The following is a 25,378-nucleotide window of genomic DNA, read 5'->3' as shown; positions in this document are numbered from 1 at the left end:
CTACCCTACAAGGTTCCATCCAAAAAAGGTGCTGGAACTCCGTTCTGAGCGTTCAATGAGAAAAAAAGCCCTGGATACAGATAACCACGAATCATGATTTGCAAATCATCCTGGCTGGGTTCATACAAAAACTAAGCCAAAAATAAGTAAGCGACGTTGCCATCTAGTGTGATATGTGTGATCTATGCAAATTGTGGAAATCACTGATCATAATTCTGAATAAACAATGGTGATTAAGCTCTGAAATGTTGGTAAGCATCTATGGTAAGCCGCCTTTCTACCATCTTCTCTCCATCCAGTAACAGTATGAAGAAGACCCAGGCGCCACTTCCAGTTTCCAAGATTGACGATAAGCTTGAGCAATACACTCATGCCATTGAGGTGAGCTTAAACTCACTGATTTTGACAAGCTTTTCAAAGAGACACTTTTGGGGTCTTTCTTCTTCAGAAATGAGGCATAGCAAGTCCATTCAAAAGCCTAATTCCAGTGATTTTTCAATCATTGGCAAGTGAACTGAGTACTGTTGTCCCCCATGCAAGATTTTAGCTTTTGATGTGCTCTGAAGATGTCCTCCTTTTCATGGCAGCCAAAAAGTACAGTTGGGTTACAATTTTTTTGTTTGGCAATTAATTCCCAATGGGCTAAAATCCAACTTCTAATACCGTAACCCTTGCTTATGGATGCTGAACCTGACTGATGGCGTTCTCTTTTCTCTTATGTGATGTAACTGATTTATGGCTATGAAATGAAGGTAATGTGTGCACCACAGGTGTCTGAGCTGCCGTGCAGTTTTTCTCTGCATGGCCATTGATGGGAGATTACAGCCCTGGTGGCACAGAAGTTAAAATGCAGTGTTGCAGGCAACTCTGCCCACAGCAGAGTTTGATCCTGACTAGCTCAAAGTTGACTCAGCCTTCCATCCTTTCGAGATGGGTAAAATGAGGACCCAGATTGTTGGGGGGGGGAGCAATCTGTTGACATTGTAAACCACCCAGAGAGGGCTGTAAAACACTATGGGATGGTATATAGGTCTAAGTGCTATTGCTATTATATTGGCACAAAGGCTGTCAGGAGGAGACATTTTTTGGATCAGTTGCTGGAGTGAATTACTACCATAATGCTGGTTCTTCCTAAATGGGTTCATAAAGATGCTTGACTATCAAGGAGAGGTGGTTTAACATTTAACATTTTAACATTTATTATATTTGTATACCACCCTTCTCCCAAAGGACTCAGGGCGGTGAACAGGGCACATATAAATAGAGAATACAAAAATTAAAAAGAATTAAATAATAGCCCAGTTAAAAACAATAACAATATAAAAAACTCCATTAAAACTAGTGAAACTAGAAAGCTAGTTCTCCCTTATATTATTTTGCAGATCTCCAGCAAAACTCCAAAGCCAGCGCGCCAACTTTCCATCGATCTTCCTATCAACATCACAGCAGTGGCCAGCACAAAAAACCTTTGGGAGACTGGGGAAGTGGCTCAGTCTTCTACAAAATCAACGCCCTGCAAGGTAATTTCTTTTCTTTTTTTTTTGAACTGTCGTCAAACCCCTACTATTGGAAAGATACAATTTCTTCTACAGATATTGATCTTGTGATGAAAATAATGTCAGGGTATAAATGTCACCAACCAAATGGTCCCAATATGGACTCTAGATTGGATTCAAAACATAAGACTTTTTCACAGGGGACAGTTCAAACCTCTCATCACATCTGTGTTCTTCCTAGGACATTGTGGCTGGAGACATTGTGAATATAAGAAACCTTTGGGAGCAAAAGGAGAACTCCCAAACAGATGCAAATGCGAAGGTGAGGATTGCTGTTTCCTTTGGGAAAAAATGCTACGATGAAGCTACTTTTTCTGTCTAAGTGACCAAGTTGTGCTCCGCCTCCTGGGGCTTTCCTGGAAGAGGGCCCAGAAGTGATGCAAAATGAAACAGCACAGCAGCTTCATTTCACTCTTCCTAATGCAGCTTTGAAAAGATGCTTCAGGTAAAACAAGGGTGTCAAACTGCTGGCCAACAGGCCGGATGCATTATGCAGAAGCTGTGCCTGCCCCAACTCTGGCAAGGAGAAAAAAGTCACGATATGTTGTGACGCATAACATGACATGGCGAGTTTGACACCACTGATGTAAAGCATTGTCAAAGCACCCTTCAAGGACTTCTATAGCCATCCTGCAAATATTAAAAAGATTGTTCCATTATTGTGGCTGAATGCAGTTGGATCTTCCTCAGTTCATTGAATGCAAGCTCTTCTGTTCATGGTATTAAAGGAAAATTGTTCCAATATATTAAGTGAAATATGTATTTAATTTAGTGTTTTATTGTGCCAAAAGCAAAGCAGCTGCTTGGGGAAGCCCACAACCAGTCAGGCGTGTAATAGCATCTTCCTGCTTGCATTTCCCAACAAATGACATACAGAGGCATATTGCCTCTACCTATGGAGCTAAAAACAAATGTTCACATTGATTAATCCTGGGTCACACATTCCTGCCCAGTTCCTCCACACAAATCAGAATTCTATGTTCTTCATTGCCATATCTCCATCCAAAAAGGGGATAGAAAGGGGTTGAACAGAGGAAAGGAAAATTTGCAAGTAAACTAGCTCTACGGTAGTTGTGCAAATTTTCTTAATTTTCTATGAAGCTGGATTGGTTATATTTTTTAATTCCAGGTGAGTGGCCAACTGTCTTTTTTAGCCCAACACCTCAAAAGGTGATTATTGTGGGAAAATGGGAGGAAGAAGGTGTTTTGGATATGTTACTTGTAAAAATAATAAGGCAGGATACAAATTAACAAATAAAAAACAAGTTATGAATCGTTCCCTTATATGCAACATATCACACAGTAAAGCAGATTCAGGAATTTGGCATACGGTTGTGAGGAAAAGAGTCATGAGATTGAAAACAATGGATGACTTAAATAGATATAAAGAAAAACCTCCAATGCTTTGTAAAGTATAGCATAAATATTTAAGGAATAAATATGGGAAACAGAATGGGAGAGAGAAGGAATCACCAAAGTTCCCCTTTGCAATGTGTATACTTATCTTCTCTTTCCCACTTTGCGTCTTCTATCTTTATTCTTGACCCTGTTCTCATTTTAATTATTGCATTTATTTTTCCGGGTGGGTGGGTGGGTGGAAGGGAATGTATACAACTGCATATCTTCTATAAATAATTCTGAATGACTAACAACCAGTTCACAAGAAAAACAATGCAATGTAAAAAATAACAAAGAAGTATCATTTAAAGCAGCATCCCCAACTTTTCTGGCTCCATGGACTGGTGGTTATCGGGGCGGGGGGAGGGGCAGAGAGGATGGTTTCTCATGCCTACTTCCCACTTTCAAGACTTGGTTCCCAACAGGCTGCAGACTGATACCCATCCATGGACCAGGAATTGGGGACCTCTGATTTAAAGTGCAGAAGCAGCTAGAATAACCATTCAGCAGATTTGCTTGTTAACTTCTGAGTTATCTTTCTGTGGAGGTTTGAGGTGGTTTTGCTTTTGGATACAGAGGTCCAGGTTTTCTTGGTATCGAATAATGAACTTTAGTTTAAACTTTCAGGCCAAAGAAAAGGGAGCAGAAGCACAGTGCATCAAACCAGCCCATATTTGATGGCTGATGGTCAAACTGAGGTTTTTAAAAGCACTTCAAAAACTATAGGGTGGAATGGTGGTAGGGATTTGGGATTTAACCACTGAAATTGCAATTTCTCATCCTCATTTTTAGGTCAGGACTCCTGGCAAGAAATATAAGTATGTGGCAATTGGACATGGACAGTACAAAAGGGTGGCAATTGAAGATGATGAGGTGACGGAAAAATAGCTGTCCTGGTACCAAACTCACAGGTAAAGGTAGGATGATGTATTAAATAGCATTTGCAAATCCTTTCTGCATATAAAAAAGGTAAAGTTTCCCCCACACATGCAAGCTAGTCATTTCCAACTCTAGGGGCCGGTGCTCATCTCCATTTCAAAGCCAAAGAGCCAGCGCTTGTCCGAAGACGTCTCCGTGGTCATGTGGCCAGCATGATTAGACACCAAAGGCGCACGAAATGCTGTTACCTTCCCACCGTAGTGGTCCCTATTTTTCTACTTGCATTTTTACGTGCTTTCGAACTGCTAGGTTGGCAGAAGCTGGGATGAGTAACAGGTGCTCACTCTGTTACGTGGCACTCGGGATTCAACCCGCCAAACTACCAACCTTCTGATCGACAAGCTCAGCGTCCTAACCCACTGAGCCACTGCAGCCCTTGTTTTCTGCATATAGAACGTGACAAACAATCACTTTATAAAGAATTCTTCACTACTTGTAGAATTCTGATAGCAAAGCAAAACAGGATATGGTGAATAGAGTATTATTGACTTTTTTTTATAAATCAGTAATATTCACCATGTCCCGTTTTGCTTTGCTATCAGAATTCTACAAGTAGTGAGGAATTCTTTATAAAGTGATTGTTTGTCACATTCTCACTTACTAAGATGACGAACAATGCAAACGAAGACTTTTATTGGCCCAGTCACATTTTAAACTCAAAAATCAACCTGAGATTGGATTTGGAGTATTTAAGGAATAACTCATGTGGTGTATTTTAAGCAATGTATGGGAGAGGCTTGTGTTTGCTTAGGGTAGCATTTCTTGACTCTCTACTAGCAACAAGAATTTTTTTTTCCATAGAAACACTTTATTCAATCTACATACTCAAAAGTTTATAAAAATTGTTCTTGAGTCAGGATTTCATATGAATTGCCTTTGAAACGTGTGGGTCTATAGCCATGAAAAGAATTCTCTCAATGTTTCTGTAACAATGACAAACCATCCTAGCTTATTCATAGTAAGTTCAGAAAAAGCCCAGAACATCTTTTGCTTCCATCATATATGGCTGTTTCGTTTTTTACCATATTACCTGTTTCTCTTAAGAACCAAATATTTCTATTTCCACATTGCTCAACATACCTTCCACTTCTTATATTCTCATCTCAAAACATTGGCACTTGCTGTATCAGACATTTGAAACCTTAGTGTGGTTTGTGTACTTTTTCTTTACTTAGAATTCTCTCCCGACCCAACTAATTTAGGCTAAAAAAAACATATTTGAAGATGTCTGAAACTGAACTTGGCTTTTATAACCATTTGAAAGAATAAGGCAGCTCAATCAGTCCAGGACATCTTTATCTCCTACTACATTGCCCTTAAAGTTAGGACAAAAGACATTGCTTTACTTGCCTGCCCTTTTTGCAATACAGTATGTGATACCATTAGATTCTTACCTATATGTAAACTTTAAGACACTGTTAATATAAATAATGAATAGAACACACCAATCAAAAGTGAGCACAAGCATATCAGTTGACTCAGTTTTGGTAAGCTGGGTGGAAGGCAAAATTCTGCAAAATTCAACATTTTAATTCTTAGCCCTGAGGTACTGCTAAATACATGTGGCTAAGAAATTCTGGTGTTCCATGTATTCACAATAAAGGAGACTGAGCTCCATGTCTCATATGCACTTTCGAGATTTCTTGAGGCAACAGGCAGCTGACACAAAAACCTGTTTTCCAATGATCTGAACAAAAACTATTATCTACTATTGCATAGCATATGCTGAGAGTGTAAATACTAGAGTACGAGAAAAGAACTCAGGGATTCCCTTCTATCCCTTCTGTGATGGCATTTTTGGAATTCTATGTTTGCTCTCATTCTTCTGGCAATTCTTCTGAAAAACAGATCATGAGGGGATGGTACTTTGCTTCCTATAATATAAAACAGAGGACCTGCAAGATAACTATATTAGCCTAAAATCTGCTATCCACATCACACTTTTCAAAGCATCAATGCTGGAGTAAAAATAGGGCATACAACTATATACAGTGAAACTCAACTCATACTAATACTCTTTCTAGCTAACCTGAATGTGAAGGATCTGTGCCTTTTTCACAGCCTGGAAGGATTGAGTGGCACTCCTCCTGATGCACTCTACTTATTCACAACATTGTGGAATGGGATGGTTGAGCATTCATTGCTGCAATGAAGTGGTTAAACAAGCAAGACAAAGAGATACCTGTAGAGTCTCTCAGGTAGATGCTACTTTAACCAGCTCCCATTTTTCCATTCAAGTCATCCATTCTCAATTTGTGATTGTGTAGAGAAACAAAAGCATGAGATTTAGGTGATTGATACATAGAGGAAACAGTAGCAGGGACATCTTTATGTTGATAATTAGAAATCAGTGTAGAGCATATGCATACACAGCTTAGCTCTATGAGGGGAGAGCATCAAGGATTCCCAAATTCACCTTGAGTCTAGTTTGATAGTCAAGACCTTATATGGATTTTGGAAGGAAGGCTTTCCCCTAAATCTTTCCAATTCTGATAGTGGATACTCGTGTTTTACTACTGCCAATGGGACAATGATAGTGAAATGGCTGAAGATCTATGGCATTAATCGCAAAACTGCCAAATTCGGTTAGGTACAAAATAGGAGGTCCATGGCTATTTCTCTGCTACATCAATAGCCATTGGCTACTTCCAGTTTTGCAGTTATCTTAGCATTTGGGATATTAAAATGCCAATTTAGCCATAGGATGATTATAATATCTTTCCATAAAACAGTGATATGAATATATGACTTGTCTGTGTTCTTGCAGTATCTCAGTGAAAAACATTCTAGCACATTACTCTTTTATGAATCCATGGCTAGTGATGGCGGTGATGATAGCAACAGTCTTTTTTTCCAGGCTTCCTCCATGACTTAAAAAAAGAAAACTTTTGTTCATCTTTTGGAGCTGATGGCTTAAGCATTGGCAATTACCTGACATCACTTAAATGCTAGGTTCAGCAGGGTAAATTGATATTGGCACAGGATTTTCACTTTTTTGGATGTTTAAAATTGGTCTGCAGCTGCTTTCTAGGGCAAAACATCCTTGATGTGGCCATGCTACATTTTGCAAATGGTTTAAATTGATTTCACTGCAGTTAAGAGAAGAACAGAATTGTCTAGATTCCACAACACAAGTTTCTCTTGAGGTGTGCCCAAGAAAGAATATTATCTTGACTTTTGTGGAATCAACATTGCTTGCCCTGTTTCTCAGTTCAGTGTTTATTTTGTGATGCTGCAAATGGCCTGGTTACCAGAGCACCTTAAGGAAAACATATCTTTATTAATGTACCTATTCATTAAGAGCCTTATCAAAGGCTCTACTCTAGGAAGTTGCATCTATGAGATATTGAACCTATCAATGATTCTTTTGATGGAGAAACTGAAATTTTCTCTCTATGCTCATGTGAGCTAAGCCAAACAGTTTTATCTTTTTAATGTCATATTTTAAAAATATGAAGCCATCTTGAAACTTGTTCTTGTATAACTGCTGAGTTCAAATTGTAATTTTGGGTGCATGTTAGTATTGCAATTTAGATTTAGGCTATATATGAGAGACACTTTTTTTCCTGCCAGAAACGTGAAAGTAGCTTGTGAAAGCAATCATTGCTCCTACTATTAGATATAATTCTATTCATCTTGTCCTCTAACCAAAAGGTCTAAACCTGTGGACAGCTTTTGAACTCAAAGGGGGATGGGGAGAGAGAGAACCTGAACACGTGTACCATGATGTGGGATGATTGCTTAGCTCTGTTTAAAACGCCATTGACTGTACATGGAAGAAAAACCAAGAACTTTGGCATTATTTTAGAATAACAGATAGGATTGGTGGAGCAAGCCAATACATTTCTGTTCCATCCTATATTTTATTTCAGCAAATGGTTTTAACTTCTTATTTCTATATAGGCTGTTATTCTAAAAACAAGGTTCTCTCTCAAGCCCCATGTTAAGCCTGAGTAAAACAGGCATATGCATCTTTCGGTATATAGATAATAATGCTGTGAAGGATTTTATTTTATTTTATTTTTTCCCCTCAAGTGCTGCTTTAGCAAAATCTGGATTTATTTCAGATTCAGCCCACTGATCATCTTCTTAAGGAAACATCTATTCTTCTCTTTCCTTCACCTGCCAACCAGATGCCCTCCTATTAAAACCCATCTGTGTTTCTTCAGGTGTTTGGTGTTGGATACGACGCACATCAAACAGAGTAGTGATCTTTGTCATGGGTTTGGAAGCCAGCTCTTTCAGTTTCCGGGCGTCAAAGCGTGGCCTGTGGAGAAGCAGTGGTAAACGTCGCCGGAATGAAAACATCCCCTCTTTTCTGATTTCCTTTTCTTCCTCAGCTTGTTGCCTTTTTTCCTTGCTGACTGTCATCTGGTACAAGATGGCATCCCACATCTTGATGGCTTTTGACTTGGTTCCTTTTTTCTCCTGACCTGGGTCGGCTGCTGAGATTTCCGTTACTGGCTTTTCGCTCCCTTGCTCTGGCTCAGATTCTGAGACTTGGAATTGAGGGACTTCAGATTCCACTACCAAGTGTTTTTTGAGACGAGACCAGCCACTAAGTTTGCTTTTGGGCGGCACTGCTGGCTTAGATTTGGGTGACGAGCTGGCAGGACTCTGGGAGACAGGTGGTGGTGGTGGCGGCGGCGGTGATACAGCCTGCTTGTTTAACCTTTCTGGCAGGACAGTGGACGGTACAGGAAGGGTCGTTTCTGGCCTCATGTACTGTGGTGTGTTGGAGCCTGACTGTCTCTGGACTTCAGTGTGTGGTTCAGGGCTTTTGCTGATTCTTGGAGTTACAGGCCTGTCCAGCTGGTGAGTTGGGGATGTAACCATGGTATACTGCCTGGGGATATGGAGTATTTCAGCTTTCATTTTTCTGGCAGGTGGTTCAGGGGGTGCAGAAACATCTAACCTGGGGGTAAGTGACCTGGGCTGCTGTACAAAAGATGTGTCATATGTCTGGCTTGATAATGAAGCTGCATGGTTTGTTTGCAAATGGACACGACTTGAATATTCTTCTGGCTGTCCTATTAGTGGAGACTTGACCCTAGGTGCTTGCACACTGTGAAAAGAGGAATGCGTTTCAGCCACATGAGTGGCCAGGACTGGAGTCTCCACTTGAGGAGTGGAGGAAATGGGATGTTCGTGAAAAACAAAGGCAGGGGACAAGAGAGTAGGGGGGCCTGATGGGAACTCTGCGGATTGCCTCGGTGACTCGGGAGTTGTCGGTCTGTGACGTGGAGATGTGGCAGGTGAGACGGTTAGCTTGAGATGCTCTGAAAAGCTCCTCTGTTCTGTAACTGTGAATGCGAAGGGCCTTCCTTTAGGGAAAGGAGAAGGAACATGATGGATGATGGGCTTGACTGAAAAGCGGGGTGGAAGATTGATAGTGAGGCGGGCTTCAGTTTCTGGTGGCTTGAGTGGGGAAGAGTGTTCATTGTGCTCCAAGTCTGGACTAGCTTCACTTACAGGAGACAGATTAGACCGGAATGATGTGGTTGGTTGTGCTGATAAGGTGGCTTTCTTCTTTGCTGCTTTTTTCATAAGCTTCTGTAGCCTAAGGTTGTCGGTTCCAGGTTTTGGTAGAATAGGTGGAGGTGGAGTCTGTGATTGGAGAGTGATAGGTTCATGGGGTGGCGTCACCGTTATCAGCATTTTGATCCCCTAAATCAAAACAGAAAAGTGGAATTTTTTTTAAAAAAGTTACTTATTTTATGTTTCTCATATAGGGTTGTTGATATGAACATTTTGTTCAGGAAAGATTAAATCCATTAACAAGATACCTGTTGGAAATGAACCAGGATAGGAATCAAAAGGTTTCCAGGCCAGGCAAAACCATTATATCAGCATTTAGCAGATGGCTTCCATTCTCAAGGCACTGAACAGCCCAATTTTTTATTGAAAATTTAAATTTTGAAACCCAGATACTTATTTTTGTGTGCACATGCATTCTATCTTGTCTGCAGCAAGAAAACTTATTTAGCCCTGTTGTTTCTGCTATAAACAAGGTTCCTAAAAGCAGGATTGCAGGTCTGCAGAATCTAAATTTATTGTTGTATTTGGCATGAAGCCTGAAATTACAATTTTCAAATAATTAAAGGTAAAAATGCTTAAAAATGCTAAAACCTCTGGAGGAGACCTCAAATTGATATCAATTAGAAAAATGTGGGGATTGGTCTAGGACAGGGGTAGGCAACCTTGGCTCTTTTATGACTCATGGACTTCAACTCCCAGAATTCCTGAGCCAGCATAGCTGGGAGTTTATTTATTTATTTATTTATTTTATTATATTTATATACCGCCCTTTCCCGAAGGACTCAGGGCGGTTTACAGGGTGATTAAAACAAAAAAATACAAAAGTTAAAAACAATTTAAAAAATTATATCCGTCCCTGAACAAATAAAACCCCAGTTAAAATTAAAATTAAACTTAAAATTCTCATCCTGGGCCAGAGAGCTCGAAGAGCCAGGTCTTCAGGTCCCGGCGGAATGAACGGAGGTTGGGGGTAGTCCTAAGCTCCACTGGCAGCTGGTTCCAAAGGGCAGGCGCACCCACTGAGAAGGCCCTATCCCTGGGTGTTGTCCGCCAGCAATCTCTTACCGGTGGTACCCTGAGAAGACCCTCCCTGTTGAAGTCCATGAGTTATAAAAGAGCCAAGGTTGCCTACCCCTGGTCTAGGACGTCTCTTTATCACATTGGAAAACTCCCATTTCATGTACTTCACAAAAATTAGTCACAGTATCTCAGAGCTGCTGCTTTTCAGTGGCTGATTGAGAAAATCAGCTTCTTGACCAATGGCTTTAACCATCCAATGTAGATGGAAAATGGTAAATGAATAATGACAAGTTTTTATGATTCTGATTGAGCTGTCTTCCAATGTGTTAATCATGCTCAAACATCCTGAGAATTGATAGAAGAATCTTTCTGTCTCGGGATAAATGGTTCTCCGCCATAAAGAAAAAGGCAGTCCTTATGTGTAGGGTTCTAGCTTTCCACAAAATCAATAGAAGTACTCCATCTATCTTGGAATCCAAAATGCATGGAGCCAGTGCAAGCAGCCTTCTCTTGATCAGATGTTCTCAAACAATATATGGACATAAGAAATTTTTTGGCAGTGGATTAAAAATTGGTTTGAAGAAATATTACGACAAAAAATTGATTTAAAACCAGAAAACTTTTTATTAGGGATTATTAACGATAATCTCAGTAAAGCATCTCTCTACCTATTAGTACATATCTTAACCGCAGCAAGACTGGCATATGCCCAAAAATGGAAAAGAAAGGAAACACCCACTGAAGAAGAAATAATACATTAAATTTTATCCTGCGCTGAAATGGACAGGTTAACCCTAGAGATCAAAAATAAGAACGAAACGGAGTATTATGAAATTTGGCAAAATTTGTACAATTGGTTAGAGTTAAGGAGGATCACTGAGATGAACATTGTTTGATTGGTTGATAATGTAAGGATTTTTTTATTAGCATCTATATAATGGACATCCCCTTCATGGATTACTGCCTTGTCGTGGCGAAGGGGCTTGCGTAATTCAATGAAGCTATGAGCTATGCCGTGCAGGGCCACCCAAGACGGAAAGGTCATAGCAGAGAGTTCTGACAAAACGTGATCCACTGGAAAAGGAAATGGCAAACCACTCCAGTATCTTTGCCATGAAAACCCTATGGACAGTACTAAAAGGCAAAACGATATGACGCTGGAAGATGAGCCCCTCAGGTCGGAAGGCGTCCAATATGCTACTGGGGAAGAGCAGAGGGCTAGTACTAGTAGCGCCAGAAAGAATGAAGCGACTGGGCCAAAGCCGAAAGGACGCTCAGCTGTGGATATGTCTGGTGGTGAAAGGAAAGTCCGATGCTGTAAAGATTTTTTCTCCATAGGAACCTGGAATGTAAGATCCATGAATCAAGGAAAGCTGGACGTGGTCAAACAAGAGATGACAAGACTAAACATTGACATCTTAGGTATCAGCGAACTAAAATGGACAGGAATGGGTGAATTTAATTCAGATGACCATCAGGTATACTACTGCGGGCAAGAATCCCTCAGAAGAAATGGAGTAGCCTTCATAGTCAATAAAAAAATAGGAAAAGCAATACTGGGATACAATCCTCAAAATGACAGAATGATCTCAGTTCGAATCCAAGGCAAACCATTCAATATCACAGTAGTCCAAGTCTATGCCCCAACCACCAGTGCTGAAGAGGATGAAATTGACCGGTTCTATGAAGCCCTACAGCACCTTATAGAACTAACACCCAAAAATGATGTCCTTATCATCATGGGGGATTGGAATGCTAAAGTAGGAAGCCAAAAGATAAGCGGAATAACAGGCAAGTTTGGCCTTGGAGTACAAAATGAAGCAGGGCACAGGCTGATAGAATTTTGTCAAGAGAATACGATGGTCATAGCAAACACTCTTTTCCAACAACCCAAGAGACGGCTTTACACATGGACATCACCAGACGGTCAACACAGAAATCAGATTGACTATATGCTCTGCAGCCAAAGATGGAGAAGCTCTATACAGTCAGTAAAAACAAGACCAGGAGCTGACTGTGGCTCAGACCATGAGCTTCTTGTTGCAAAGTTTAGGCTTAAATTAAAGAAAGTAGGGAAAAGCGCTAGGCCAGTCAGGTATGAATTAAATCATATCCCTGTTGAATATACAGTTGAGGTGAGAAATAGTTTTAAGGAATTGGATCTGATAGACAGAGTGCCTGAAGAACTATGGACAGAGGTTCGCAACATTGTACAACAGGTAGCAACCAAAACCATCCCAAAGAAAAAGAAATGCAAGAAAGCAAAATGGCTGTCTGAGGAAGCTTTGCAAATAGCTGAGGAAAGGAGGGAAGCGAAAGGCAAGGGAGAAAAAGAAAGATATGCCCAATTAAATGCAGAATTCCAAAGAATAGCTAGAAGAGATAAGAATGCCTTCTTAAATGAACAATGCAAAGAAATAGAAGAAAACAATAGAATAGGGAGGACCAGAGATCTTTTCAAGAAAATTGGAGAGATGAAAGGAACGTTTAATGCAAAAATGGGCATGATAAAGGACCAAAATGGCAGGGACCTAACAGAGGCAGAAGAGATTAAGAAGAGGTGGCAAAATTACACAGAAGAACTATACAAGAATGAGCTTAACGTCCCTGATAATCACAATGAGGTGGTCACTGACCTCGAGCCAGACATCCTAGAATGTGAAGTGAAGTGGGCCTTAGAAAAGCTGAGCAACAACAAAGCTAGTGGAGGTGACAGTATTCCAGCTGAGCTATTCAAAATCTTAAAAGACGATGCAGTAAAAGTGCTACACTCAATTTGCCAGCAAATTTGGAAAACTCAACAGTGGCCACAGGATTGGAAAAGATCAGTTTACATTCCAATTCCAAAGAAAGGCAGTGCCAAAGAATGTTCAAACTATCGCACCATTGCACTCATTTCTCATGCTAGTAAAGTTATGCTTAAAATCCTACAAGCTAGACTCCAGCAGTATGTGGATCGAGAACTACCAGAAGTACAGGCAGGATTTCGAAGAGGCAGAGGAACTAGAGATCAAATTGCTAACTTACGCTGGATCATGGAGAAAGCTAGAGAGTTCCAGAAAAACATCTACTTCTGCTTCATTGACTATGCTAAAGCCTTTGATTGTGTGGATCATAACAAACTCTGGCAAGTCCTTAAAGAGATGGGCATACCAGACCATCTTATTTGTCTCTTGAGAAATCTATATGCGGGCCAAGAAGCAACAGTGAGAACTGGACACGGAACCACTGATTGGTTCAAAATTGGGAAAGGAGTCCGGCAAGGCTGTATACTGTCGCCTTGCCTGTTTAACTTATATGCAGAGCACATCATGAGAAAGGCAGGGCTAGATGAATCAAAAGTTGGAATTAAGATTGCCGGAAGAAACATCAACAACCTAAGATATGCAGATGATACCACTCTAATGGCAGAAAGTGAAGAAGAACTAAAGAGCCTCTTGTTGCGGGTGAAGAAGGAGAGTGCAAAACTTGGATTGAAATTAAACATTAAGAAAACCAAGATCATGGCATCTGGCCCTCTCAATTCCTGGCAAATAGATGGGGAAGAAATGGAGGTAGTGACAGATTTTATTTTCCTGGGCTCCAAGATCACTGCAGATGGGGACTGTAGCCAAGAAATTAAAAGACGCTTGCTCCTCGGGAGGAAAGCCATGGCAAATCTAGACAGCACACTAAAAAGCAGAGACATCACCCTGTCAACAAAAGTGCGTATAGTCAAGGCTATGGTCTTCCCAGTTGCAATGTATGGCAGTGAAAGCTGGACCATAAGAAAGGCTGAGCGCCAAAGAATTGAAGCCTTTGAACTATGGTGCTGGAGAAGACTCCTGCGAGTTCCTTGGACTGCAAGGCGATCAAACCGGTCAGTCCTAGAGGAGATCAACCCTGACTGCTCTTTAGAAGGCCAGATCCTGAAGCTAAAACTCAAATACTTTGGCCACCTAATGAGAAGGAAGGACTCACTGGAGAAGAGCCTAATGCTGGGAAAGATTGAGGGCACTAGAAGAAGGGGACGACAGAGAATGAGGTGGCTGGATGGAGTCACTGAAGCAGTAGGCGTGAGCTTAAATGGACTCCAGAATATAGTAGAGGACAGGAAGGCCTGGAGGAACATTGTCCATAGGGTCGCGATGGGTCGGACACGACTTCGCAACTAACAACAACAACAACAACAACAATGGACATAACTGAAAGATACATAAATATAACGCTGAGGACTGAATGACAGTTTACTAAAAAAAAACCCAACAGATCTTATATGTACAGTTTTTTATACTCTGTCCTGTTATAGATTGTATTTTAGGTTTTTGTTATTTCTCTCTGTAACATAAGATAATACTAATAGTAGTGTTGTAGCTAGGGAAGTTGAATCATGTCCACTTTTGTTTTTAAATGTATATTTAATAAAATTTTCAAAAAAAAATAAAATAAAATATGGACATAAGAAAAAAGCTGGTGGTGATGGGGGGGAGGGGGTCACATAATTTTAAGAGATAAAGCTCTAGGAGCCATTCCATGGCTGCAATCATCAATGTGTACAAAGTGTTAGGGTTGTTAAATCATCAACTGAGATAAACTCATATCATTGCCAATATGTTTCATTCTCGGTGTGATCTTCAAACTTCCTTACTATGCCCCAATGCTAGAATTGTACTTGGCTGGCAGAAAAGCCCTCGTGGGAAGAAACTGCAGGGCACAATGAAGAAAATAGGCAAGTTGTCCTAAGTTCTGGCTCTTTAAAGTCCTATTTGCATACTTCCTCCCCCATCAATGTGTTTTCAGGACGCAAGCCAGCAACGTCATGCAAAAGCTTTGATCTGATTGTATTTGAGACATGATATTCGTTCTTGGAAACAAGTTTTTCTCTCTGCATGCTGACAGCCCCATTTCTGCTATAATATCAACCAAGGATCAGCAAACTGTGAAATGTGGAACATGAGAGCCAAGAAGCTCATGCACGAATTGCATTTTAGCTCCTGGCAAGAAATGATATTGGGTTTCACTTGCAAAAGTTCATGAAGTCTGTCCTTCGTGCTTCTCCTTGGTGATCTGACCACAACTGATTTCAGCTGCTTTAGTTTGCCAGCCAAAAGCCATGGCTCAGCTGATAGCTGGTCCTTTGGGAAGAAACTGAGCATCTACAGGAATGGGAAAGCCCTGTGTTTAGTGCATATCCAAGCTTCTCATGTGGACAACAAATGTTTCCAACTGGCTCAAAAAGCATTTGCTTAGGTTGCAAGCTTGTCTTTAAGCACAAACTCATTACCCTTCTGGATAGATGAATTTTTGAGTAGAGAGGCCCAGAGTACACCTTTGCAGGATTACTGTAACTTCCAAGACTCATTTTTATATGCAAAACATTGGCTTGAAAGTGATTAGAAACACAATTTTCGAATCCAGTCACATAGCAAACAATCCAGAGCAAACAATCCTAGGTTTCCCAGTGAATAATAGGACGTGACTACAAATCCCCCCCAAAATTGCTAAAAATTGCAGTTGCTCATGAATGGCTTGCCATACACAACAGCTGCCAAATATAGCCACCATTTACATTCAATCTGTGGGATGTACTGTGGGCTGCAGACTGCTTCTATAGCAGTGGTGACCACGAGCCGGATGCATCATAGTGAAACTGCATCCACCCTATTGCTGGCACTGGCAAAAAAGTCACAATACGTCGCGACACGTCACATGACGTTGCGAGTTTGACACTCCTGTTCTATAGCTTTCAAAGAGTAATTTGCATATTTCCCTCTTATTTGGGTCAGAGCAGGTCCTCTCAGCAGCCTTGAATCAGCTTGTAAGAAAAGGATGACCCCTCTTTTCCAATCACACGTTAAATAATGAATTTAGGAAACAAAATCCCCTGTGCATTTTGTAACTAGCTTCTTGAGTATTAGTTACATTCACACGCTTAAGTCATAATGTAATTTTATTTCATTTTAACTTTGTGTCTGAAGTCCTAATGAAGCATTTGATTGAATGTAGGAATACAATTAGATTGTACACACAGGCTCACTTCAGTTGTCTAAATATCGGTATATTCAGAGTTCCAGTTGTATTTGTTTGAATCCAAACACAGCCTTTAGCATTGCTGTGGACAACAAGCCAACTCAACTCTATTTAGCTCCCTGAAAGGAAAGTTGACAGAATTGAAAGAGTGCAATGTTGCCCGCATATTGATCACATATCTGCATTGATATTTAGAATATTTCATTTTCAGTCATTTTATTTGGCTTTTTTGTTTTAATCCACTTGGGTGGATTAAAGTCACTCGGTTTTCCTTGAAGTTGGATTCCAGCTTTGCAGATCCTATGCAGCTAACTAGGCCATGGTTTCGTATTGATAGCTGGGAGGAGTTTAGTCTGTTGATCTTGAGGAAATGCATACTTGGCATGGTTGGTTTAACTATCCATATTTCAGATCCTTTCTCCTCATTGTTTAAATCCTCAAGGGAGGGACCAGGCAAGTGAATTCATGCAGTGATTTTTTCCACAGCAGGGGTCTTCAAACTTGGCCCTTTTATGACTTGTGGACTTCAACTCCCAGAATTCCTCAGCCAGCATGCCTGATATATTGATCACATATCTGCATTGATATTTAGAATATTTCATTTTCAGTCATTTTATTTGGCTTTTTTGTTTTAATCCACTTGGGTGGATTAAAGTCACTCGGTTTTCCTTGAAGTTGGATTCCAGCTTTGCAGATCCTATGCAGCTGACTAGGCCATGGTTTCGTATTGATAGCTGGGAGGAGTTTAGTCTGTTGATCTTGAGGAAATGCATACTTGGCATGGTTGGTTTAACTATCCATATTTCAGATCCTTTCTCCTCATTGTTTAAATCCTCAAGGGAGGGACCAGGCAAGTGAATTCATGCAGTGATTTTTTCCACAGCAGGGGTCTTCAAACTTGGCCCTTTTATGACTTGTGGACTTCAACTCCCAGAATTCCTCAGCCAGCATGCCTGATATATTGATCACATATCTGCATTGATATTTAGAATATTTCATTTTCAGTCATTTTATTTGGCTTTTTTGTTTTAATCCACTTGGGTGGATTAAAGTCACTCGGTTTTCCTTGAAGTTGGATTCCAGCTTTGCAGATCCTATGCAGCTGACTAGGCCATGGTTTCGTATTGATAGCTGGGAGGAGTTTAGTCTGTTGATCTTGAGGAAATGCATACTTGGCATGGTTGGTTTAACTATCCATATTTCAGATCCTTTCTCCTCCTCATTGTTTAAATCCTCAAGGGAGGGACCAGGCAAGTGAATTCATGCAGTGATTTTTTCCACAGCAGGGGTCTTCAAACTTGGCCCTTTTATGACTTGTGGACTTCAACTCCCAGAATTCCTCAGCCAGCATGCCTGTCTGAGGAATTCTGGGAGTTGAAGTCCACAAGTCATAAAAGAGCCAAGTTTGAAGACCCCTATCCCACAGGCTCTATCAGAGGTGCTGGTGTGCCTTCTCAAGAAACCTTTGTTGGAACCAATAAATCTGGACAATTTTCACCTTGCCTCCAAATTTTCCTTTCTAGAAATCTAGCCTGGATTCAGGCCAGGATACAGTACCAAAAGTGTCTTGGTGCACTTATTGGTAAGTTCCAGTGGGTGTGGGATTGAGGGAGTACATCCATCCTTGATTCTCAGTGGCCTTCAATGCCACCGATCATAGTTCTTTCTGGATTGCCCCAGAAAGTTGGAACAGGGAGTTGCTATAGTGATTTTTCTTTCTCCAAAGCTTATTCTAGATGGTGTTCAGTGCGTCTTTCTAACATGCCTCAGGGGTCTATACTCTCTGCTTCTTTTTGGCATCTAAATAAAACCACTGAGGGAGGTCATTCATCTACATCAGGGGTCTTCAAACTTGGCAACTTTAAGACTTGTGGACTTCAACGCCCAGAATTCCTCAGCCAGGCATGCTGGCTGAGGAATTCTGGGCATTGAAGTCCACAAGTCTTAAAGTTGCCAAGTTTGAAAACCCCTGATCTACATGGAATGCCATAAGTGAGTTAGGGTGCAGTCTGAGAATCATGGACTCTCAATCTCATTTGAAAGAAAATGGCAGCTATGGCCAGGAAGGTCTTTCGACAACTTTATCTGATGTGCCAATTCTACTCATTCCTAAATAGGAGGGTCCTGCTTGCAATCACTCTAGTTACCTTCTGGCAGGCCTTCAGGAAGGCAGTAAAAACTTCACTTTTTCAGCATGCCTTGAGGCCAGGATAATAGGAGCTTCTTTCTGGATGGGGTATAAATATGAATTACTGCTCACTATTAACTCTTTGGATTTTAATTATTTGTTTTGTTTTCCATAGACTACTAAGAGTTGAAATGCTCCAGCTGGGTAACCATACACATTCTTAAACAAAATTAAATGAATAAATGTAAACATTTGAAATCCTTCCTGAACTAGCTATGAAGGAGGAAAGAATTTTCACTTTGGGCTAATCATTTTCTTTCAGCTCCCCTTACCTCCTACTTAGATATAAGTGCATGCCAACTAAAAATATTGAGCCTCCAATTTTTTTCCCAGTTTTGATTCTGTGGCCCTGCTGTATACCTATAAGAGACTCTAGACATCTTTGGCACAGCTTCTAAGACTCCACTGCCTATCTCTTTTCAGTTTAGTGCATTTTTGGCAGATTTCAATCTTTAAAAATTTTACTGCAGTCATTCCAAGAATTTGTATGTTTCACTTCTAAATTGTCAATGGTAAATCTGTCGGAATAAAACATTTTTGGTTTCAGATTTCTGTTAATGCCAGTTTTTATATTTTGAGCCAGACTTGGAGGAAATTTGTTATTTTCTCTCTCTCTCTCTCTCTCTCTCTCTCTGTGTGTGTGTGTGAGAGAGAGAGAGAGAGAGAGACCCTTGGAAGATAGATGTGTTCCCCATTTCTCCCCCATTTTCCAGGTCTGCTCTGAATTCTTCACGCATACCTGAATAATAAAATGCATTTTGCAGGGTCCCATTCAATACAGCCATTTTCATAACTGATCTCAGCTGTATAATTGAATCATACATACATGTATGTTCCTATATAAAAAGAAGCCTAGATAGTTTAACTGTTCTTAAGCTGTACAATAAAGACATAAAAGCATGGAAAGGCCAGAGATTAACAAGCATTTAATTTAACCGAATGCCAAATCTTAAGGAGCCCTTCTGTTCTACTTTATGTCAACTGTATACCCCTAGCTTCAAGAAAGCAGAGAGTCAGAGAGGGAATAGCTTGTGAGAAGGGAGAGTTATTTGCAATCTGTGAGCCAAATGTAGACCCAGCTGTTCAGCTTTGAGAGAAGAGTGACTTATGAAGAAACTGGATCCTAGTGTCATTGGAGCTGAACTACTAAGGTAAAATTGGAATCCCCTCTAATTTTTTCTGCTGTTGTCATTAGACTAGATGGAAAGAAGAATGAAATGCACCTGTTGCAAGCACAATATGTGCAACAGATGAGAGCCTCTTTTTTGTAACATAATGGTTCTTGATGCAATGGGTGGGGAGAAAGAAGTTTTAGCCTTCTGTTCAAACTTCACTGATTATTGTCACAACTCGGGAAGAATGGAAACTATTAAATTAACAAAAGATAAGATTAAAGGCATTACTCTTTGCCTCTCCTATAAGAACAGTCAATGAAATAGTAAGATGATTTAATTTAATTTAATAATTCTCCCGAAGGACTCAGGGCGGTGAACAGGGCAATACACAATAAAAATCAAGTACAAAAATTAAAAATCCATTAAACATCATGCCCATAAAATCAATACATATTAAGTTAAAAACTAATTTTAAAAACCCAACCCCATCCCGTCAGACCAGGCCAGCTTGTTCGAAAAAGAATGTTTTAAGATCGCGCCGGAAGGAGCGAAGGTCGGGGGCCGTCCGGAGCTCAACCGGTAAGCGGTTCCAGAGGTCTGGCGTGCCCACAGAGAACGCTCTCCCCCTGGGGGTCACCAATCGGCATTCTTTGATCGGCGGCACCCTGAGGAGGCCCTCTCTGTGGGAGCGCACTGGACGGAGGGAAGTTGACGCCGGTCGCAGGTGTTGCCGTAGGTAATCCGGACCCATGCCATGAAGGGCTTTGTAAGTCATAACTAACACCTTGAACCTCACCCGGAGAGCAACCGGTAGCCAATGCAGCTCGCGGAGCAAAGGTGTAACATGGGAGTATCGGGAAACTCCCAAGACGACTCGCGCGGCTGCATTCTGCACCAGCTGGAGTCTCCGGGTGGACCTCAAGGGCAGCCCCATGTAGAGAGCATTACAGTAGTCTAGACGAGAGGTCACGAGCGCATGGGTGACTGTGCGCAAGGCATCCCGGTCTAGATAGGGCCGCAACTGGCGCACCAGGCGAACCTGGGCAAAGGCCCCCCTAGTCACAGCTCCAATATGCTCTTCCAAAGAGAGCTGTGAGTCTAGAAGGACCCCCAAGTTGCGGGCCCTATCTACGGGGGGTAATAGCTCACCCCCCATGGCCAATGATGGAATAATCGGAATTTCCCGGGATGCCGGCACGAACAGCCACTCAGTCTTGTCAGGGTTGAGTCGAAGCCTGTTCCTCCCCATCCAGACCCGGACCGCCTCCAGGCAACGGGACATCACGTCGAGGGCATCACTGGGGTGGTTTGGGGTCGAAATAAAAAGCTGGGTATCATCAGCATATTGGTGATACCCAACTCCAAAACCACGAATGATCTCACCCAGCGGCTTCATATAGATGTTGAACAGGAGAGGCGAGAGAACCGATCCCTGAGGAACTCCACAAATGAGAGGTCTCAGGGTCGATCTCTGCCCCCCTGCTAACACCAACTGCGAACGTCCCAGGAGGTAAGAGGAGAACCACTGGAGAACTGTGCCTCCCACTCCTAACCCCCTGAGACGTCGCAGCAGGATACCATGGTCGATGGTATCAAAAGCCGCTGAGAGGTCTAAAAGGACTAGGACAGAGGAACAACCCCTGTCCTGAGCCCGCCAGAGATCATTCACCAGCGCGACCAATGCCGTCTCCGTGCTGTACCCGGGCCTGAAACCCGATTGGTACGGGTCTAGGTAGTCAGCTTCCTCCAAGAACAAAGGGAGCTGATGCGCCACCACGCTCTCAACAACCTTCGCCAAAAAGCGAAGGTTGGAGACCGGACGATAGTTGTTTAAAATTGCTGGGTCCAAGGCAGGCTTCTTGAGGAGGGGTCTCACCACCGCCTCCTTCAAGGCGGCGGGAAAACTACCCTGACTCAACGAAGCAGTAATCACTGCCTGGAGCCAGCCTCGTGTCCCGTCCCGGGCTGCATAAGTCAGCCAGGAGGGGCACGGGTCCAACAAACACGTGGTGGAGCTCAGCTTCCCCATGATCTTGTCCACTTCTTCAGGGGTCACAGGATCGAACTCTTCCCAGATTAAATCGACAAGACCGCCCGTATCCTCTTCGTCAGACTCTGCCCAGTCGGAGTCCAAACCGGTCCGGATCCGAGCGATTTTGTCCGACAGAAATCGACTAAACTCCTCGGCTCGACCCTGCAAGGGTTCCTCCCTCACCTCCTGATTAAGGAGAGAGCGAGTTACCCTAAACAGGGCGGCCGGGCGATTATCTGCGGACGCAATGAGGGTGGCAAAGTGGTTAGACCTAGCCACCCTCAATGCTGCGAGATAAGTTCTCGTAAACGACCTTAGTCGTAACCGGTCGGATTCGGATCGGCTGGACCTCCAACAGCTCTCTAGGCCCCGTCTCCGACGCTTCATCTCGCGGAGCTCCATGGAGAACCATGGGGCCCGTTGGGATTGTTATGTACTGGGCTCTTGTGATACACCACGTGGGTTGCTGGAGTGGCTAATGGCTCTCCAGCAACCCAGACTGACTGTCTCCTGTCCTGCAGTTGGCTAGCCCCAGGCGGCAATGGTTGGTTCAAACCTATTGGCTGCTGCCTAGGGGCTAGACTATATTTTATTTATTTATTTTATTTATTTATTTATTTGTTTTTATAAACCGCCCTTCTCCCGAGGGACTCGGGGCGGTGTACAGAGTAAGGTAGGCAAACATAATGAAACAGTACTGAAAAACAATAAACAAACAAACTGGGACCCCAATTAGAGCTATCAAGCCAGGCCGGACTGCTGGAATAGGTAAGTCTTCAGGTCGCGCCGGAAGGTGCGGAGGTCAGGGGCCATCCGGATTTCAGTTGGTAAGCAGTTCCAGAGGGCTGGCGCACCCACTGAGAATGCCCTCCCCCTGGGGGCCACCAGTCGACATTCCTTGAGCGGTGGCACCCTGAGGAGGCCCTCTCTGTGGGAGCACACAGGGCGGTGGGGTGTTGACATTGGCAGAAGGTGCTCCCGTAGGTAGTCCGGACCCATGCCATGTAGGGCTTTGTATGTCATTGTTAGCACCTTGAACTTCACCCGGAAGGCAACTGGAAGCCAGTGCAGCGCACGGAGGAGAGGTGTGATATGGGAGTATCGGGAGGCTCCCAGAAGTGTCCGTGCCGCTGCACTTTGCACCAGTTGAAGCTTCCGAGTGGATCTCAAGGGCAGCCCCATGTAGAGAGCGTTACAGTAGTCTAGGCGAGAGGTCACAAGGGCATGGGTGACTGTACATAAGGCATCCAGGTCCAGATAAGGCCGTAGTTGGTGCACCAGTCGAACCCGGGAGAAGGCCCCCTTGGTCACAGCTCCTATGTGATCTTCCAGGGAGAGCTGTGAGTCTAGGAGGACACCCAGGTTGCGGGCCCTATCAACAGGGGGTAGTAACTCATCCCCGATGTTAAGGGATGGGATGCTCTGAGTAACCTGGCTTGCCGGTACGTACAGCCATTCAGTCTTGTCTGGGTTCAGTTGAAGCCTGTTCCTCCCCATCCATTCCCGGACCGCTTTCAGGCAGCGGGACATCACGTTGAGGGCATCACTGATGCTGTCTGGAGTTGAGATGAAAAGCTGGGTGTCATCAGCATACTGATGGTACCCTACTCCAAAGCTACGAATGATCTCACCCAGCGGTTTCATGTAGATGTTGAACAGGAGAGGCGAGAGGACCGACCCCTGAGGGACTCCACAAACGAGAGGCCTCAGAGTCGACCTCTGTCCCCCTGCCAGCACCGACTGCGAGCGACCCTGGAGAAAGGAGGAGAACCACCGCAGAACCGTGCCTCCCACTCCCAGTCCCCTGAGGCGCCGCAGCAAGATACCATGGTCGATGGTATCGAAAGCCGCCGAAAGGTCTAATAAGACTAGGACAGAGGAATGTCCCCTGTCCCGGGCTCTCCAGAGATCATTCATCAGAGCGACCAATGCCGTCTCCGTGCTGTAGCCCGGCCTGAAGCCCGATTGGCACGGGTCTAGATAAACCGCTTCATCCAGGACCTGAGGAAGTTGGTGCGCCACCACGCTCTCAACAACCTTCGCAAGGAAGCGAAGATTGGAGACTGGACGAAAGTTATTCAATGAGGATGGGTCCAAGGTGGGCTTCTTGAGGAGAGGTCTCACCACCGCCTCCTTCAAGGTGGTGGGGAAGTGTCCCTCACTCAAAGAAGCAGAGATGACCGCCAGGAACCAGCCTCGTGTCCCCTCTCGAGCCGCATAAGCCAGCCAGGAAGGGCACGGGTCCAGTAAGCATGTGGAGGAGCTCAACCTCCTCATAATCCTGTCCACTTCCTTAGGAGTCACAGGATCAAATTCCTCCCAGATGATGTCGACAAGACTGTCCATGTCTTGTTCTTCCAGCTCAGCCCAGTTGGAGTCCAGGCCGGTTCGAATCCGAGCAATTTTATCCAGCAGATATTGACCGAATTCCTCGGCTCGACCCTGCAAGGGTTCCTCCCTCACCTCTTGGTTCAGTAGGGAGCGAGTCACCCTGAACAAGGCAGCCGGGCGATTATCTGCGGACGCGATGAGGGTGGAAAAGTAGTTGGATTTTGCCACCCTTATCACAGCGAGATAAGACCTGGTGAGGATTCTTAATCGCAATCGGTCGGATTCGGATCGACTGGATCTCCAACGGCTCTCTAGGCCCCGTCTCCGACGCTTCATCTCCCGGAGCTCCGCGGTGAACCATGGGGCTCGCTGGGATCTGCGCTGGGTCAGAGGCCGCATGGGTACAACTCGGTCCAGAGCCTCCGTGGCTGCCTTTTCCCAGGCTTCCACTAAGGCATCCGCCGAGCTGTGAGCAGGGAGTGCATGTGCGTCCCCAAGCGCTGCCTGGAACCTATCAGGGTCCATTAGGCGCCTAGGGCGGTACCATCTGGTTGGCACCGTGCACCCACGGCAGGGGGTGGCAAAGGGGAAGTCTAGCCATAGGAGGTGATGATCGGTCCATGACAGGGGCGTAACAGTCGTGGCACCCCCACCGATATCATCACGCCACCGTCCAGACAAGAACACCAAGTCTGGGGTGTGGCCTCCCTCATGAGTCAGTCCAGAAATTATTTGCGACAGGTCCATGGCCGCCATGGAAGCCATGAACTCCCGAGCCAGTTCGGACGATCCTCCCAGGGACGGTAGGTTAAAGTCGCCCAAGACCATGAGTTTTGGGAATTCAACCACCAACCCTGAGAGGACATCGAGTAGCTCGGGCAGGGCTGCCGCTGCACGATTAGGTGGTAGGTACGCCAGCAGCAGGCCCAACTGCGCCCCCTGGCCATATCTCAGAAGGAGAGACTCACACCCGACCATCTGAGGGACGGTGGTCTCTCGCAGGCTAAGGGACTCCCTGATGATAACTGCCACTCCCCCGCCCCTCCCATGGGTCCGAGGCTGGTGCAGCACCTGGAAACCTGGCGGGCAGAGGTCAACCAGAGGGACACCACCCTCTGGGCCCAGCCAGGTTTCCGTGATGCAAGCCAGGTCCGCGTGCTCGCTCTCCACTAGGTCACGAACGAGGTGAGCCTTGTTAGCTACGGACTGGTTGCAGCCCATGCTCCAGTACAGTTCTAGCAAGAAATAAAAG

The 25,378-nt window shown here is 43.7% G+C and overlaps 2 protein-coding genes across 6 annotated transcripts in view; one reads left to right on the top strand and one right to left on the bottom strand.

Annotated features, from left to right (window-relative positions):
- Positions 1 to 25,378, top strand: part of LSP1 (lymphocyte specific protein 1) — a 120,223-nt gene that overhangs the window by 90,184 nt on the left and 4,661 nt on the right. For 3 of the 4 annotated variants that reach the window (XM_081331848.1, XM_081331845.1, XM_081331847.1), the window contains 4 exons: positions 300 to 381; positions 1,383 to 1,520; positions 1,738 to 1,818; positions 3,747 to 3,871. In XM_081331848.1, coding sequence (XP_081187974.1) covers positions 300 to 381; positions 1,383 to 1,520; positions 1,738 to 1,818; positions 3,747 to 3,842 — 397 coding nt within the window. In that variant the 3' untranslated portion in view covers positions 3,843 to 3,871. The remainder of the gene's footprint in view (positions 1 to 299; positions 382 to 1,382; positions 1,521 to 1,737; positions 1,819 to 3,746; positions 3,872 to 25,378) is intronic. The other variant, XM_081331846.1, reaches the window with a different exon arrangement.
- PRR33 (proline rich 33) overlaps positions 7,331 to 25,378 on the bottom strand; it is a 40,059-nt gene continuing 22,011 nt past the window's right edge. The window contains exons 2-3 of one of the 2 annotated variants that reach the window (XM_081331829.1): positions 18,608 to 18,687; positions 7,331 to 9,560 (exon numbers count right to left, since the gene is read on the bottom strand). In XM_081331829.1, coding sequence (XP_081187955.1) covers positions 7,995 to 9,551 — 1,557 coding nt within the window. In that variant the 5' untranslated portion in view covers positions 9,552 to 9,560; positions 18,608 to 18,687 and the 3' untranslated portion in view covers positions 7,331 to 7,994. The remainder of the gene's footprint in view (positions 9,561 to 18,607; positions 18,688 to 25,378) is intronic. The other variant, XM_081331828.1, reaches the window with a different exon arrangement.

Source organism: Vipera berus (assembly GCF_964194415.1).
Source record: "Vipera berus genome assembly, chromosome: 1".
Classification (NCBI taxonomy): Eukaryota; Metazoa; Chordata; class Lepidosauria; order Squamata; family Viperidae; genus Vipera; species Vipera berus.
The sequence above is the reverse complement of the archived record's forward strand: the minus strand, read 5'-3'. Positions and strand labels throughout refer to the sequence as shown.